Source organism: Hyalella azteca, unplaced genomic scaffold, assembly GCF_000764305.2.
Source record: "Hyalella azteca isolate HAZT.00-mixed unplaced genomic scaffold, Hazt_2.0.2 contig13248, whole genome shotgun sequence".
Lineage (NCBI taxonomy): Eukaryota > Metazoa > Arthropoda > Malacostraca > Amphipoda > Hyalellidae > Hyalella > Hyalella azteca.
Genome location: NW_025943177.1, coordinates 169,791 through 188,179, shown reverse-complemented (window position 1 = coordinate 188,179; position 18,389 = coordinate 169,791). Strand labels below are relative to the sequence as shown.

The 18,389-nt window shown below is 38.4% G+C and overlaps 1 protein-coding gene across 1 annotated transcript; it reads left to right on the top strand.

Annotated features, from left to right (window-relative positions):
• The first annotated feature begins 293 nt into the window (after positions 1–293).
• LOC108672888 (protein unc-119 homolog B) lies at positions 294–17,725 on the top strand. Its single transcript, XM_018160643.2, has 6 exons — positions 294–503; positions 8,982–9,059; positions 10,650–10,763; positions 12,234–12,357; positions 13,396–13,568; positions 16,232–17,725. Exons 1-6 carry the CDS (start codon positions 392–394, stop codon positions 16,351–16,353), a joined length of 723 nt encoding a protein of 240 aa, XP_018016132.1. The 5' UTR covers positions 294–391; the 3' UTR covers positions 16,354–17,725.
• The last annotated feature ends 664 nt before the right edge of the window (positions 17,726–18,389 follow it).

Below are 18,389 nucleotides of genomic sequence, written 5' to 3'. Positions count from 1 at the left end.
CCTTCCAGTATTTTTTATACAATCATATTCATTTTAATCGTAGAAAGAGCAGACATCGCTGTAATCCATTCGAAGGTATATCATATGAATGACGTTTATTTCGAGAAGCATGTGTTGGAATGTGTCCAGTTTTGAATATACATGTTAATTAAGGTAGAATTAAATTTGACCTGAACAATTTTACGTAAAAATTGTATTTCATTTGTAAAAAGGCTGTTTAAAGTTGGTTTACGTTTCCAGCGACCGTGCTCTCGGTATCTATTGCCGATGGGGTTCGAGCCACACTGTTGAGATTCCAAATGAAATCCAAACAGTGCCGACAGTGTTGCTCACGCTGGGTTATGTGATGGTGTGTAGCCTAAGCGTTCGTACGTTCTAAACTCTCGCAACAATGAGCGTTTTGACTGCGGATGCAGAAGGAAAGAAGTCTGGTGTTAGAGGTGCAAGTTCGAGAAGAGATGTACCTCTGTATGACAGTGGAGAATCCATGATTGATCGTCAAGGTATTTAAACGCCTTTAATATCACTTCATGTCGATATCTAGCCTTGCTAACTACTAGAATGCTTATTCTAAAATCGAATTTTTCTAGCGATTCATGTTGGTATATCTTTTTAGTCACCAAGCTCGTATACATGACTGCTAGGATGCACATATATTACAAAGTTATATTGATTTGTGTGTGATCACTCATTTTCCTGCGCGTTTAATTTTTGTTTTTCTTTCCCTTTAGGTATAATCTAATTAGTATGATTATGGAAGTCAAAAATTGCATTCAAGATTATTAAATTAACACCGACTAGATTCTAACCAACCCAAAATCGTAAAGATATTCGACCAAACGTATCAAACAGTTCCACGTCGACAAACGTGATCAATATGTCAGAACTTCACTGCAGCCGCTGACAGGCGCTCGAAGAATGGCTGTAATGTTACGTGAATGGTGGAAGTCACGAACAAGCAACGATTTGTGGCCATAAAAAGATATTTAAGCTTGTTATAAATCATTACACTTTTCTTTTACTAGTTTATAATCAATGAAAATATTAGTTGAAAGCCGTTCGTATGGCGTTGGCACTGAGCTGATATTTTTTGTTGATCTTTGCCTAATTTGATTAATTATGCTTGGCACCACCCTCTATGAACGCCTGATCTTTTCTACGTTTCTTGAACAAGTTAACTAGTAAATTCTTTTCATTGATTCGAAAAATTAATTGCAATTGGTTTTACATTTCATTGCTCCTTCCGATTGGCTTGAAGGTATTTTTTCGACTGCATATGCTGAATAAAGAATAAAATCAAAATATAATGACAACGATTAATAATTTTTTAAGACTAAAATGGTGAATACTTAGCAGCTTTATGTGATTTTGTTCAAATCTTTATTGTATCATTCAATTGGATAATTTGGATTTGTAGTGACTGCTGACGACAGGAGGTAATGGCTAATGGGACAGAAACATTTGGGTCGGACGTGTGAGTTTATTATAACTTAACACTCCGCGTTTGGGTGAAATGTATGGAATATTCTTGTATTTCCGAAGGCAAGTTTGGCTGCAGTGATGTATATGTAAGTGACAATCGTGTAAGGGTGTATACTTAAATTAAGCACGCATATTGAGTAATTCATACGAATCTAAACACTCTTGGTCGTAAACTGCACTCGTAGTTGGTAAACTAATTTGCTTCTAAATACTTGAACTATAAGACGACGCAGAGTCAGAGGTAAATGCGTTTCAGAAATCTCTTCTTGCGCTTGGCTTTAATACGAATTGAGACTATTTGGACGAGTCTGAGGATCAGTAGCAATGTAGCATTTTCTTGCAGCTTCAGACGTAGCCTTGCATCTAAACTAAACTGTTTTATAGATACAACAGATTTGGCGTAGTCGTAGATAAGCGACGACTGTTGTGGTCACATCTGATGTCAGTCACGCAAACGGAGACGCTGTCCACGCTGCGCTGAAGGTGAAAGTTAGCTAACGCGTGTTGTACGGCTTTGCTGTCGCGATTCTCAGGTTTTCTCCTCTAATGTCGTAATTTTTAAATTTTCCGTGGAGAACATTAGTGTTGTATTTGGTTCATACTGTTTTTTTAGATTTGAATTGTGAAACTTTTGTTTTAAATAGCCCGACTATTTTGAAAATTTGTTACGGCAATATTGTGCACTGATGCCTGGACTTTCATTGGTCGACAATGACGCTATTCGTATTGACTTGAGACTGAGCACGCGTCAGTGGACCTGACAGTGCTAAGATCATGAATGGATGCAGTGGAACTGCAGTGCTAAGATCATGAATGGATGCAGTGGAACTGGCAGTGCTGAGATCATGAATGGATGCAGTGGAAATGGCAGTGCTGAGATCATTGTGAATGCAGTGGAAATGGCAGACAGTTGGCAGTGCTAAGCTAATAATTATGAATGCAGTAAAGCGATTTTAGCTGCGTGTTTTCGGTCGAGCCAGTCATACTTTACTTTTGGATTTGTCTTTTTAGCGCATTTTCTCATTTATGGTAAAAATACACTATTGTGCTCGCCATATCCGTCTCTCCGTCCGTCCGTGACTTCACGTTTTCCTGGACGAGAAAATGCGCTCTCTGTCACACACTGCTGTGAGTACTGAGTTATATTTTTTTATAATTGAAAAAAGAAATTTGAAAAGTTAGATAGCAGTAATAAATTATTTGCGTGGTGAGGGCGAAATATCGTAAATTAATGAATCGAAAAGTGGAGTCACGAAGGCTTTCCTATTTACTGCGCCATCAGCTACCTAGTTTTATTTAATCATGAAGATCACGACTACGCCTTTCAGGTAATATAATTATTGACTGCACATATGTTGTAGGAATCTCACGACGAACAATAACATACGGCTGCTGACAGACAATGCAAGTGAAACGCAAGTTTCTGCTCGGCGGTTAATCGCCGAGTTTCACGAAACGTCGGCTAAAGAGCACCACAATATGTATGCTATATCTTTTTCCGTGCACTCTGTCCTGCGTTCCCACGTGGGAAGATAATTTGCATGTTCACTTAAAAAAGCAGTTTATGAGCAGTAACGGCATGAAGCGTGGTAGTTCAACTGAGGGTTCACTCTCATTCGATAGTTGATACCTTGTCCAGATGATAGTTCTTTTTGATTGATGAATGCTGCAAGACTCATCGAAGTTGATTGCTGTATGCATGGCGTGTCGGTCTATGTGTAAAACTACTACAGGCATTCAAACTTTTCATCGCTCTGCGACAGTATCTGCAATGGACTCCACAAATTAGCTTCACGTTATACTGCTCACAAATATTAAAACAATGTCCAAATTTGACCTTCAGTTAAGCTCGACTATGGCGTAACCGCGTTTGTGTGGTGCAGTAACTGTAGGCAACTGCGTCTTGCCTTAGTATCTCCTTGTTCTTCACGAAATTATTTATTCTGTTTATTCTTTATTCATCATCACGTTTTCGGGTTGAAGTAAGACAGCTGACGGTCCTTTGTTTCAGCAGGATCCTGTATCTCGACATAGATTCGATTTCTTTCTTATAGAATCTATTTCTTTCTTAAATTTCTCCCAAGCTCCTGTTTATAGCTTGTTGGTATGCAAAGAACAATCCGTAAGTGGTGACGCTATCAAGTATATGCTTACAGTCTTATTACCATACCGCTCTCAAAGAAGCTGCTGCTGAAGCTTTTAATTGGTACCGAATTACTTTTTCATGAAGATATGGCGCCGAGGTTATTCACGCTTGCAGAACAGGATGGGAATTGTCGCCACTCCTAAAGCTTATCTTAAAAACGCAAAATAACGCTTGCGATTTGTGATCTGATGCCCCCGATTTAATGTCATTCGACAGTTTCGTGGCAGTCATAATAATTTTGAGTCTAAGTTCTGACAAGGGCTTCTTATATATCTAATTTTGAACCAAAGGATTTATACAGTTAAAGCTACTTAATGAGTAGATAGTGATAGATAACTTAACTTTGCAGGGTGAACATCTAGACTAATCATTTTGCTTTCATGGGCGTCTCTATAAACTAACAGACATCTATTTTGCAGACCAAGGACTTCTGTGTCTAAGATCTAGATTTCTGCTATTGTTAACGAAAGCCTGGTTATTTTAATTCATTAAGAAACGGGCCTGCAGAGAATTCAACTACCGTAAAATGGGGTAACTTAGACCATTTTTCTTTTTTTTACAAAAACCCCCACAACTCAAAAACTATTTGACATAGAAAAATTTTGTCAATGGGCATTAAAGGCCTAATACTGAGGCTACATAACACAATAGAAAGATTTAAAAAGTTTGCATATCTAATAGGTTAAAAAATTAAAAATGTGACCCACGAAAAAAAGCTATTATTTAAAGCCTGCCAGAGTACCTCCTGGAGTTATTTGGAGTTATTTTACCAAAAAAAATAATTGATTTTACCACCCGGTCTAAGTTACCCCAAGAGCTGGGGTAACAAAGACCATCACTTTTTTTTGAAATTACATAAAGACTATGAGAGGCAGGAGCCAGCAATTTATGGTGAGTGAAGCTAGAGTATAGACCTGTATTTTGCATGTTTCAATTCAAGTTTAATTTAGCTAGTAAGAAAATGGCATCATTTATAAGAAAAAAGTGGTCTAAGTTACCCCATTTTACGATACATGACTATTTTTCAGCCATTTCCCAGTATAGACCCGCTTCGTGGTATGACTCAGAAGCACCTAATATACAAGTGCAACTAATATAGGCATTCTTGCCGTGATTGGATGTACATTGTGCACATTTGCGTGCTTTGTTGTTGATGCTATCAGATTGTTTTGATATCAAAATGATGAAGCAAATCGCGCTAAGCTATTTTGAAGAGACGAAGCCCCTGCATCTATCACCACGTAGCCATTGCCTTTGTCGATAGTCACCTAAACACTGAAAATCTACGTAAAATTCTGCTGCCGATATGAATATCATCGAGCAAAACTTCGATAAATTTGAATTGTGTAAATACATAGGTATATTTTTTTAAAGGTACCTATCAGTCCTTCTGTGGCTTGCACCCAAGCATTTTATGCGACATTAGTGAAATATTAGATGCGTTGCAACATGTTCATTGTCTTGAGAAAACCTGTTTATTAATTTATTTTGGACCTTGTCCAAATCTGTAGGGATCGTTTAATTTAGTCACTGTGTGATTAAAATTGATGGTTTCATCAATTAAAAATTGCTACTGGTTGAAATGGCTGTTTCACAGTCTTCTATAAAAATTGTAAAAATATTTTGTCATTAATGTCAGCTGAAGGGTGTTGTACATCCTTTGACGTTATCGCCGGAAACGCAACAGTAGGTCGAATTTTCACTCGGCCAACTATTAAAGCAAAAGTCTATCGCAGCTGTTATTTCTAAACTTATAGAAGTATTTTCGGTAATATTTTAGTGTGTTTAACAAGGCACAGAATACCACTTGCGCTCACAATTCGAAGGGATATGAAACGCAAGTGTTAAGACTTAAGCGTATATAACTATAGTGTGAATACTGATTGCCATCATGTCATCTTCAATTTTGAGTTGCGTATTTATAACATCACCTCCCTAATCACTTACGGAGACGATAATCCTTAGCAAATAAGATTAATTTGTATATAGTTACCGCGGGGATGCCTTTCTCTCGGTTAATGATCTGCATACCGGTATTTAGTTTTGGACACTTACCGGCTTGAGCAAATGCTTTGGCAGGGCGCTCCCGGAAAACTGCTGTACTTAATTAGAAGCTCGTGCGTTTGCCCGTAACGATTAGCATGCGATTACATAGTTTTCATTTTTCAATCGTAAATTTTGAGACAGTCGTTTTTTCCTGTGCAAAATAGCATGACATTTGATCATGGCTATTATTTATTTAGGTGCATATTAGGGCAGCTCATTGCCAGGCACCGAGACTGGGCTGGAGGGTACCTGTGCCGGGGTGCAGAAATATGTGTATTTTGCCCGTGTTGAAGTGTTGAAAAACATAGTATTAAACATTTATTTTTAGTTGATAATCTATATGAAATGAAGATCTACTAATAAAGTCGCGTATCGCCCCGGAGTAGAAAATGGAAAGTTCACTGAAAACGTCTCTCGAACAATTGTTGATCAAATGATAGGACGCTGGCTTGATAGGACGTGGAATGGTTTTCTAATATTAAATAATTTAGTATAAATGCTGGCGTCAATTTATGGTAAATCATCCGTCGTCTTTCGGCAAGCATTGTGCGACACTTTTACGGTAAAATCTGCGGAGTATTGCACGCGCGACTCCTAAGCGGCCAATAGTCTGTAGGGGCTTCCTTGAGTCGCAATACTAATGTCACGCGGTGTGCTGGTTAGTCTGGATAAGCACTTATTTTTAGCACACGTTTAGGGTTTCATGCACGTTGAGCCGGAACACGTATTGCTCCTTTATGTTTAACTAGTAATATCGATTGCTAGAGAGCAGCGACCGAGTTTCGTTCGCCCTTCTGCTCCTCTGGCCTGAGTGATCAATAAGCGGCCTGCACGGTCGGCAACCATTCACTGCTGGATCATAAGGTCAACTACACCATCCTTTATATATTTTTAATTAAAATTACTGATCGCTGTATTAAAAAAAATATCGAGATAAATTATAAAGTATAATAACTTCGACTATAAAGAGAACACTTTGCTTTTATTAAAATGTTAGTTAATTTGTGTGTTTTTGGTAAAAGAATACCGCTCTGGTAACAAAAATAATATTTACAATTCTAAAAATATATATATGTATACACGAGTACTTTCAGCGGGTCGAGTTACAAAAACAAGTACATAAAATATGTAGGGTCTGTTTTATATAATCAACTTTTCGTCCTTCTCGTTTTATCTAAAAAGATTCCAGTTGATAGCTCATTTAATTGCCTGACTTTTGCAGCTATTTATGTTAAATTCACACAGATAACAAAGCGCAGTCAACTCGGGGAACTGCTGAGATGGATGCAGAGAATTCAGTTATTAGTTGAATTTTGGTTAAAGGCAATCATTTCCAATATGATGTTTGTAACGCCGCTGTGTATGAATGCCGTTGTACTCTAGGAAACCATGTGTGAGGTTGCGCTGTGAAACTAATATTGCAATAAAAAAATTATATTGGAAATGGATCTGTTTTTGTTCAAAAAGAAAAAATGGCAGCATAGATTTGATTGTGGATCAACACCAGACTCTCAAATACGGTGTAAAATGCGTTCCACACGACCTCCATATGTCACGCAAAGGTGCAACTGCGTTGATCTTACTTATTAATTGATCTTAATTGTTTTGATTAACACAGTCAAGGCTGTTTTAATTGATCTTAATTAAGACAGCCTTGTAATTATAGTTAATATAAATAAAGATTTTAGGTATTGCTGAAGTCCTTGTTGACTCTGCTTTATTTGCTAACTAATTGTTCAGCTGTCTCTGTCAAGAAGCATCTTTTCTCATTTTCTGACTTTGGGGTAAAAATACCGCATTCAAAATAACATTCTAGCCACGTTTATTCTGAAAAGAATTAGATTCTGGCGCGCTTAAATAACCCAAATCCTGCGTCTGCGGGGACATGATGGTTCTTCTCTTTTAGTGAGTCTCAGTGGCCGAGTTTTTTATGTCCTCTGCGACGGTGTTCGTTCTTATGCCTCTGCATCTTCCAGCCCGTCCTCATAAAGTGCTACAACGAGCTATACGATGACGTCTCTCTGCAATTTGTGCGACCTGGAACGTGTTCGCGCTTTATGCTTTCTGGGCCCGCAGTTGCGGACTCGTTTGGAATATTTTCTGGGTTTTCCCACGGCGGATTATTGGTTTTTAGTTTGCTACCACAATCTTGAAAAAATGAGGCGCGCGAAATGTCTGTTCGTAGGATTCATGTTCGTCGTTTGGTTTGTGCGGTTTTTTAAATGAGGAATGAATGTTTCGTTCCATGAATAAACTTACTCGAGGAAGTATTTTCCATAAAACATACAATAAAAAAAAATCTCCGGACTTTAGTCGGAAATTTATTATTTAATCCTAAAATTTACACTAAATTAAATGAAAACAAGATCATAAAGGATTGCTTGCTATTTTGGTTTGTCTGCAAGTTTAGTTTCTTAATAAACGTTACGTTTACAGTGTAGATCATAATGAGATCGTTGCAGTTTTGCATCGTGCAGTTATGACATGTATTCTACTGTATATACTATTATAATATTTCCTTAGTGAACTTTCTCTTTGGTCTACGCCGGAAACTCAGGAGTAAATTGAGCACGATAGGAGGCCACCATGTAGAGGTGTCACGTTTTTTTTAACAGTGCACGTTTATGAGACGCGATTCACAACACATGGATTGCGCTTGATATACTCTTGAAAACAAGATTAAATTGTTCGTCAAATTTATTTATGTGTCCAGTCTCTCCTAAGTTGAACAAAGCATGGCTACATGCCCTGTTGATTTGAAATTTGATTTAGACTTTTCGACATGAATTTTCATTCAGAAGTTTCCGCTTAGTCAGTTTGATAATTTTAATGTTTCTAACATTCTTGTAGAGAAAAATTGAAATACAATTTTCTGTGATTTTTTTAAAACTTTTTCACGCTTGAATTATAATTCATGTACATTAATTGTCCATCCGTATTGCAGAAGCAACACAATCGTAGAATGAGCCGCATACTAGTAGTTAATCTGATAAAGCGTATCATCAAATAGACTCCCATTAATTATTGTTCGCTCGCTATGTTACGTAAATTATTTTCAAAGAAAAACTTGTTTGAATGTAGAAATTTTGAAAGAAAGGCCAGGTCATTTCAAATTTTATTTCTGATTAAAGTCTAAACTTTAAGACTCTCCATTCATATAAATCAGTAGGTTCTGATTTACACGTTATCTATTCTAATTATATACGTATTTTTTTTAGAAATGATTTGTCATTTCTAAAGTATTTTTTTCAGAAATGATTTGTCATTTCTAAAGTATTTTTTTAGAAATGATTTGTCATTGTTGCAGGTGTGACGGAGGAACAGCTCATCAGCAAAGGGCGCATCACTCCTGAAGACGTCCTGGCGCTGCAACGCGTCACTGAAGGTAAGTGGCTTTGTTGTCCCGCGCCATCACGCCTCAGAACGCTCTATACGTCAGGCAAAATACCAACATTATTCAGGTTATTCATTATTATCATTGTTATTATTCAGGTTATTGAGTGTGGCTGCATTCTGATGCATGGTTCTTCCCATACTAAAACGAGTTTTAATTCACTCATCTCTTTTGAATTTCGAAATCGACTTCCTTGAATCAATTGTTGCTTTTAGAATTATGCGTGCACGAAAACCTGCCGTTACAATAATTTACGATCAATGGATTAATTAAATCTCGAATAACCTAAAACTCTAGAAGTCAAGAAATTTCGCACTAAACATAAATCAACACATTTCGGTGACCAGCTTCATCGCGGGTTTTTTAAATTAACACGTGAATGAAAATTTGAAGTACGGTGGAATACCGTACGAATACGCACTGTAGATGTATACGGACGAATTGGGTGGATGCACGTGAAAATCACCGTACGATTTCTCCTGTCGCGTTGCTCGGCTACTCATGTATAGAAGTTTTGTTACGTAATGCCGACGCAATTCGATGCGCACCATGCACGCACATGTATGTATACTGATAATTTTTGCCTACAGAAATTTCGTTAATTTTCTTCCAATACGATAGTTTACCGGTATTTTTTGGGGGGAAGACGGAGTTATTAATATTTGCTAATATTGAATATTATGTTCATATTTCCCTGTCATGATCCAACGGGATGAAATAAATGGCTTCGAAAGATGTCTTCCTGGGATTAAGAAGGTCGAAGTTCCGTATTCGCGTGGCAAGATTGCCTGGTCAGCAGTTCTTTAGAAATGATCAGGGCCAGGCAGACGTTGCTGTATGCATGATGAAGCAGCCGCGCGCTCTGCTCAGCCCATCAAAACTGATGCGATTGAGTTCCTTGGCTGCCTGAAGGTTGTAAACTTGTAATGTACAGATCTGTCCAAATTATCGAGAGAGAACCTCGAACGTCTTCTTCTTGCTCAACGGATCCTATTTAATTATTCTGTTACACTATTACAGGGTTGGTAATGAACAATGTAGCATGTGTATATCCAGGAGCATCGATTTTTGTCTTCTGGTCTATAAAGTGGAGTAATTAAGATATGCTGAAGTTTTCATCAAGCTATCAATTAGTTACTAAATTAACTTTCCGCATAAAAATCTCGAATTTTTTATGCTAGGACTGTAAATACACCATGACATCATTTAGGCTTCGCGTAGGTACCCTTCTTGTTTTAATTTGTTGACGAACCTCTCTTCTCAAATGTGTCAAATTCTAGAAAGTTTTGAACGCTTTTAATGGTTTGTCCTCTTTTTTAATGCCTATAAATATTTATTTATTGCCTATTGCTTTTATTATTGTTATTATCCATCAAAGTAAATAATTCTACCTAATTTACATTGAACGCGGTTATCATATCCCTTATCTGTATTTTTAGCGCATTTTCTCATCTATGGATAAAAAGGCGCTATTGTGCTCGTCATGTCCGTCCGTGACTTCACGTCACGGACGGACGAGAAAATGCGCGCTCTGTCACTCACTGCAGCGAGTACTGATCAAAATTTTTTAACGATGTCCAGACTACCTCTGCTCGCCTGACGCCAATATCTACGACATCGACTTCACGCGCTTCAAGATCCGCGACATGGAGACCTCAACTGTGCTCTTTGAGATCGCTAAGCCGTCCGTGCCTGGTGAGTAATCGCTAAGCCGTCCGTGCCTGGTGAGTAATCGCTAAGCCGACCGTGCCTGGTGAGTAATCGCTAAGCCGGCTTTACCGTGCGTTACCCTTAATCTTAACTGCGTTCGCGATTAATATTTCTGGCACATTTAATTAGCACTGTCTTCTCGTAGTGAGTGTATTGTTGTTGCTCCGTGTAAGAATAACCTTCCCTGTAACATTTATTAACGAATGGTAAGCGTTTAGTTTCATAAGAGTAAGCACGTAGTCGGCACTCGTTAGGATCGGGCACGCGAGCCCGCTCATCAAGTCGGTCCGACATGATTAAAGGTTTAGTTCTGTGCTAAGAACTTGGTGGTGGGGCTGAGACCTTCTGACCTATTCCACCATCGACTGACCTGCATCAGGGTGATGCGTTTTACCCTCATTATTTTTTACGAAGTTCTGATTTTATTTATAGAAATGAAAGTCGGAGGAGCAAACATGTAGCTAAAAGTTGCCGGAATATAAATTGAAATATTGAGATATCTTTAATGACTATACGTTATAAACAATAAAATCTAATAATCAATTGGCTTATAATGCCAGCGGGTAGTTGAAAAACGTTCCTACCAGTAAAAAAATTATTGGGAAATTTAATGGAATTGTAGCTTCAAATGAAGAAGTTTGTGTATATCTCATTTGTCAGACTGCCATTAATAATAAAAAATTGTACAATTGAATACAACAAACTTTCAGAATTGAATTTCCTGCCTATTATACTACTTTTAGCGAATTTTAAATTGCAAAAATTTTGAATTTTTTTGAAGCCTTAATCAAAACTTGCAAGTATTTGGCGCTACTTCTTGCAACGTTCGTAGCTATACGATTTCCCTCTACTTTCTACGACGATGGATCATATTCAATTGTGTGTTTCTGCAGAATTGGCAGTGTTTGAGTAAATTCCGAGGATTTATCCACGATCTTGTATCGGGCGAAATATGTACGAGATAATAATGCAAATTTTACACAGCGATAAGCCTGATACTTTCTAAAACAAGGAATCGAGTACAAATGAGTTTGCAATTAACTAATTTTCATTATTCATTGCTGTATCATTAGAAAAATAATTTCTTTCACGTGGCTCATGTTTCTAGTGAAGATTTGTAGCGCTTGCATTGGAATACAATCTGTTAATATTGCTCTCAGCTTAACTTAAAACTTGAAATAAAACACATTAAACTTGACGTTTAATGGGTCTTATCCTGCATACGACGTTTGCTTGTTACATCCTTGCAATATACGAGTACATAGATCGATCACTCCCGATCAAGTCATTTTGCATAGTTAGCATGATTCTCACCTGCTCTGCATTGTATTTCGTGTCTGTATTTAGTTGACGCAATTTGATCATATTGTATCCTTGTATTACCTATCCGATCCTCTATTCAAGAAGATCAATTTACTATATGAGATCAGGGTACTACATATGCACACCCAACAGATGGGGACTTGTGTGAGGGGGACGAAGGTGCCCCAGAGGAGGAGGAAGCTGACCCCAACGCTGGACGCTTCGTGCGGTATCAGTTCACTCCGGAGTTCCTCAAACTGCGGACCGTCGGAGCCACGTGAGTTGCGTAGTTCCGAGTCCTGAGTAATTAACCCAGTGACGTATGTGATGATGAGAGGCTGTTTATACTTGCCAGAATGAAGAGTTGCAATGCCGAGTATTATTTCTTTGCCCAAACAATCTGGAGTTACAATTTTTATATAACTGTTTTCTTTACCTCTCAGAAAAATATAGATCGAGCATATTTGTTCTATTCTAATTCATAGTCTGCGCCTTGTTTGTGTTTGTGAATAATAAGCACTGCAACTAATTTTATTCACGGTTGCTAATACTACTGTTAGAACTATCGAGCTGAATTATTTTAGCCTTGTAATACAGCAGGTTACGTCGAAGCTCCACTATCGTCGCTCTTTATTGTTGTTTAATTATGAAATTGCCGTTCCTTTTCTACATTGCTCTTAATCGAATTAAAATTAAATAATATGTGTAGTGAACAGTGGTTCATCACGAGTTTCATATTTGTTATTGAAGATCTGATCCATCAAAAATGGACTAAGAATCATCCTATTCTCCCTTCCGTTTTTGTTGTTGAATACTGCGAGAAAAAAAACGCGTGTGCAACTCTTTATAGCAAAATTATCCCGTTATTAGGAGCAAGGGCTGCTTGTACTTTTTTTCTGGTTAGTGCTGCGCCTGAATTAAGAACATGCAGTTTATCACAACCAGACTTCACGGGCATCCAACTCTCGCGTCTTCTTATATGAATCCTAACCATCAGTTTATTTTTACTTGCAGCCCACCTTTTAGTTTGTTGCATCTTTAAATTAGCGATATACGTACTTATGTTATATTTTATATTTCAACGAAGTTAATCTTAGACGCAGCTTTTCAGAGCTGTCAGCCGATGCTATTTTGATGCTTTTATATTTTTTGTCTGGCAATGTTTTTAAAATTAAATCAGCGGTTATTGGTGCTAACTTGAAATCAATCGTACTTTGTTGACCTATTATCACCAAGTACATAATATTTCCCTCCGACTAAAATATTGATGCATTTTGTGCGGTGAAATTCATGGCCGGATTTATATATTTTTCAGTGTGGAGTTCACGGTGGGCTCTCGTCCGGTGAACAAGTTCCGCATGATCGAGCGTCACTATTTCCGAGACCGACTGCTAAAAATGTTCGACTTCGAGTTCGGCTACTGCATCCCGAACTCTCGGAACTCTTGCGAACACATATACGAGTTCCCTGCCATACCTCCGGATCTCGGTGAGGAATTTTTCTTGTAAATATTCAAAATAATGTCTCTTTTTGTCACATTATGAAAATTTGCTGACTGCCCTCGTTTTGATGAAGGTTCGTCAAAATTTAGAGTTGTTTGTTTAATAAACTTGTTCGTATAACTCTGTCGCACGCTGATGTTAGTGTTGCACGCTGATGTTAGTGTTGCACGCTGATGTTAGTGTTGCACGCTGATGTTAGTGTTGCACGCTGTCAGTTTCTTTTCGGTCGCTATCGTAGCAACGATCGATTGCGTGCCTTGGAGTCCGCTGCTCATCGACTGGATGAACGTGCGCTGCGAGCTGCCTAGGGTAGCGGTGTGTGAGTTGTGTGTGACTGTGTGTGGTAAGTCGTGTGTGACTGTGTGTGGTAAGTCGTGTGTGGCTGTGTGTGGTGAGTTGTGTGTGGCTGTGTGTGGTGAGTTGTGTGTGGCTGTGTGTATCTGTGTGTGATGAGTTGTGTGTGGCTGTGTGTATCTGGATGTGGTGAGTTATGTGTGGCTGTGTGTGTGTCATGTGATGCTACCTGCGTGTGAGTCATGTGTGACTAGCTGCAAGCCATGAGTGGCTCTGTGTTATTATTGTGTAGCTAGTTATGTGTGTCATGTGTACTCGGCTGTGTGTGATGTTCCTCGATCTCAGTTAGCATCTTTACAATCCCCACAAAAGCGCAGCCGTAGGCTACAAATCTAACGCCTAAACTAGCCCTCTGTTCACCTGCAACATGCAATATGCTCGTCCTCGGATCTAAGAAACCGCAGCTCACGCTAGAGCGCCGTAAACCTGACCAATTCCATGTCAGACTGGCTTACTTTTTCACATAAACCCATCACGGCCTTACATCCTCGCTTATCTCTCTACTTTCCCGCACCCAAAAATTTTCGGAATCTCCGGAAATTTCTGTTCCGACAATTTTCCAAATCTCTTTGAATACGATGAGAATAAAGTTAGAGTTTGAACTGTTGCTCCTACAATTTATTTATTATTTGTGGACTATATTAGGGCATTGAATGGGTGTTTTTTCATGTCTTTATTTGTATAATAAAGCAATTTTCACATCACCAAACTCACTCTGCAGGTACGAAAATGTAATTTACGAGAAAAGTTAGCCCTACGATGGAAGCTTGATGTGAATCCAGTTGAGGAAGATGTCGGCTTCTTTTGAATATAAATGCAATCGATAGATTTAGTGAAGACAAGTTGTTATCTCGCTACCGATCCTACCCATGGACCATGCAAGAAATTATGGCCAATCATGAAGCGAAATGTTAATGCGTTTGGTAGACTTCTCCCGCTGACACGTCAATGGCAAAGGTCACACAAACTCTTAAAGGCCGTTCCTTCTTTCCTTAAACAAGAATAGATCGATGGCGACACCTAATGTGACAATCCTGAGGTAAAGCAACTTCAAAAAATTCGGTGTCCATTTTTCGTTGTATCGAATACACTATAATTATTGCTTCTTGTCAGGCTATTATCTAGGGTCAGCGTCACGCTCTGTGTTCCGATTAGAGTCCAGCAACCACCAATTTATCTTGGGTCTTCATTTTCTTTAAATATAAATGATTTTAGTTTGTGTAGAGTAGGTAAACTTCGTAACTAGGCTAGATATTATGCACCCGCATTCTGCACCCTTGTTCACTGCTGTTATCGCGCGTGCACCTGCTTGCTTATTTACCCATTTTGTCATGCATGCACCTGCTTCTGTTTACTCGCCCCCGTCCCGTGCCACACCTTGTCATGGTAACACCTGCTCGCTCGCGGCTGCGTTCTCTCATTCTGCTGAGTGCTCCGCGGGCTCTAAGTATTAAACATATTTTTGCGAAAGAGAGTTCGCTGCACCCGACACAAACCTCCCATGTGAACTAGCATGACTTCAGTATTTAGTCCTGCAATTTGCATGTGACCCTCACTGCCAGTTAGAGGTACATTTATTGGCTGTATAAACGAACGTCTCGTGCTTGCAGAATCTTGCGTATCTTAGCTTTATTAACGTGGAAAATCTTTCGCTAATTTAAATATTAAGCGTAGTTTCCGTAGATTATTTACGAGTGCGATATTCATTTATTTCTCATTTTACTGATATTCTGGTACACCGGGTACTCTTTTTCTGAAAACTTAATTAATTTTGTGTTGCAAGCAAAATTTCGTTGTGAAACACTTGGCAGAACGCATCTGGAATTTATTCAAAGCAGAAGTAGCCAAGACTAAGTAGCTCAACAGCTGAAGCGATTGTATTAGGTTCTCATGAAGAGCCCTTTTTATTTATTCTTGAATGACTTGCGGCATTCGTTATTAGGAATCTGTTGTATGTTCAACTGATTAGGCGAGAATTTAAAGGGACATTAAATCAACTCGTGCCATTTTCTTTCATGCCAAACCATTTTCGTGTGAAGTATTTGGGGCGGTCAAATATAAGTCGCCATGTCTTTGATAAAATTCGAAGCAATTGTTGCCTATATAATCATAAGTAATTTTGCATCTTTAATTCGGCATCTGGAAATTAAAAAACTTAGGGCATAACATAGCAGCTGTCAAAAACTCTTGCAACCGTTTTTAAGAAAACAAAACTAGTATTGCCGCCATAAGATTTAATTTCAAAAAGGAATCTCTTTCGTATTGAACAACAGACTATGGATTTTGTTTGTGCAGCTCAAGATATGATCGACCATCCATTCGAGACTCGGAGTGACAGTTTCTATTTTGTGGACGATGTTCTGATCATGCACAATAAAGCAGACTACGCCTACAACGGAGGTCTGCAGCAGCCATGAGTCACAGACATTGGGTGTCTGCAGCTGCCTTGAGTCACCCACAGTGGGGTCTGCAGCGCCTTGAGTCACCAGTGGGGTCTGTAGCAGCCTTGAGTCACCACAGTGGGGTCTGCATCAGCCTTGAGTCACCAGTGGGGTCTGCAGCGCCTTGAGTCACTTTCTGCAAGTGCTCGTGTAATAAACTCCGGCACAATTTCTTCTGTAATAATGTTACGTGTGGATGATTGTGAAAAATATATATTGCGATACCTTGAAGTTGGCCCATCGTATTGCCTATCTTATTCTGCGACACGCTAACCGATGAGAAGAGTATTATGGATTTTATAAATGAAGATATATTTTTTCGGATATATATTCACCCGTTAGTCGGTCTTTCCCTCCGTGTAGTTAAAAAATACGAATTATACAGGACTTAGGTCCCAAAAATACCTCCCACCAACTCTCAAATTATTTGTCACATGATTAATTATTATTCAATGGTTTTGTAAGGTTCTATTTATATAAAAAAGGTAACTATTATGTTGAAACTCACACGATGAGATCTTATTGCATTTTAAAGAGAGATCTTATTAAGCATATTAAAGAGATGAGGTCTTATTGCATATTTTTGCGGTAAACTAAAATTGCCTACGTATTAAAATTAAATTAATTTAGGAGAAAAATCATTTTAACCCTGTATGGAGGGCTTCGAAGAACAAATCGAACAGTTTGGTGGAGCCTGTATCGCTATACGTATAACAGTGACGTCGACAATTTTCTCGTAGAGCTGTTCAGCCAGAACCGCGATAATTCAAGTGGCTTGTTATTGTCTCTACTGTTTCACTCGTCTTACTTAGGGTAAACTTCATTTATTGTCAACAATAGTAGTGTGTAATATCCTGATACTTGCTCTGGTATTAGGACCTGCTAATACCAGAGCACACGATTAGGACCTACTTGCACTGCACACGATTTGCAATTAATGCACGCTAGCGGACTGATAGAAAGTAGCCGAGTCGTTCAATTTATAGTAATTCAAATAGCGTCAGATGATTTATTTTAGAATGATCGCTTGATTTCGATATTTATGTTGTACAAGTTGGGAATCGTTTACAGCGAACGTGCCTGGCTGTTATGTCGCCCTCATGGACATTGTGTTTACGCTGCTCAAGAATTACTGCCGTCGGCTATGAATGTCTGTTTCGTTTCTGCACGTGCACGTTACTTGTCAACTTTCGCTGGTTGCGTCGAAATCTTTGCGGAAACCTTGTATTGTATAGAGCGCTTTACTTTTAATTGTTTGTAGTAATCGACCCATGATTGTTACTTAAGCTACAATTTATTTGCTTTGGTTTACTGATAATCCTTTCTCAAAATAAAAGAAATAAATTTGTCTTAAATTTTACGAAAGATTTATTCATGATATTTGATGTTTTGAGTTGATTATCCAAGAGTCGAAAAAGTTGGATGGTCAACTTAAAGCGACGAAAATGTTATGGTTCTATATTTATTGAGCTCGCTTTAATTCACATCTCAAACAAGCGACAATCCTGCAACATATGATCAGCGAACATTAAATGCATTAATCACGTATGATTGATCTAGGATTCACAATCCATGTCACTGAATTTCAAGGCAATATGAATGAGAAGGAAATGTGATATTTGACTTAAATAAAGAAAATACATTTTATTTCGTTTTCAAAAGCTCACGATACATTTGTTCCTACATTTGTCAAATACCTTTCCAGAAATAAGTTGTAACTTACAATGCACATCGTTGATAGTTTTGAATTACGGTGCTGTAGCCATGGTTGCAAGTTGGCATATTTGTATACGTAGTATGTCCGGCCACGTGTTGTTGTAAATCGATAAGTAACGCAGTGCATTACAATAGTTTCCCCGTTCATTTGCTATTAATTGATCATCGGTGCACTTGTACGCGCACAACAGTTGGGAACAACTGGTTTATGGGTTTAAAGTTTTGTGTCAGTGTGAATTTGTGCTCTCTTTAAAAACATTTAATTAATCTAGCCTTAATCGATGGGTCCACGGTAA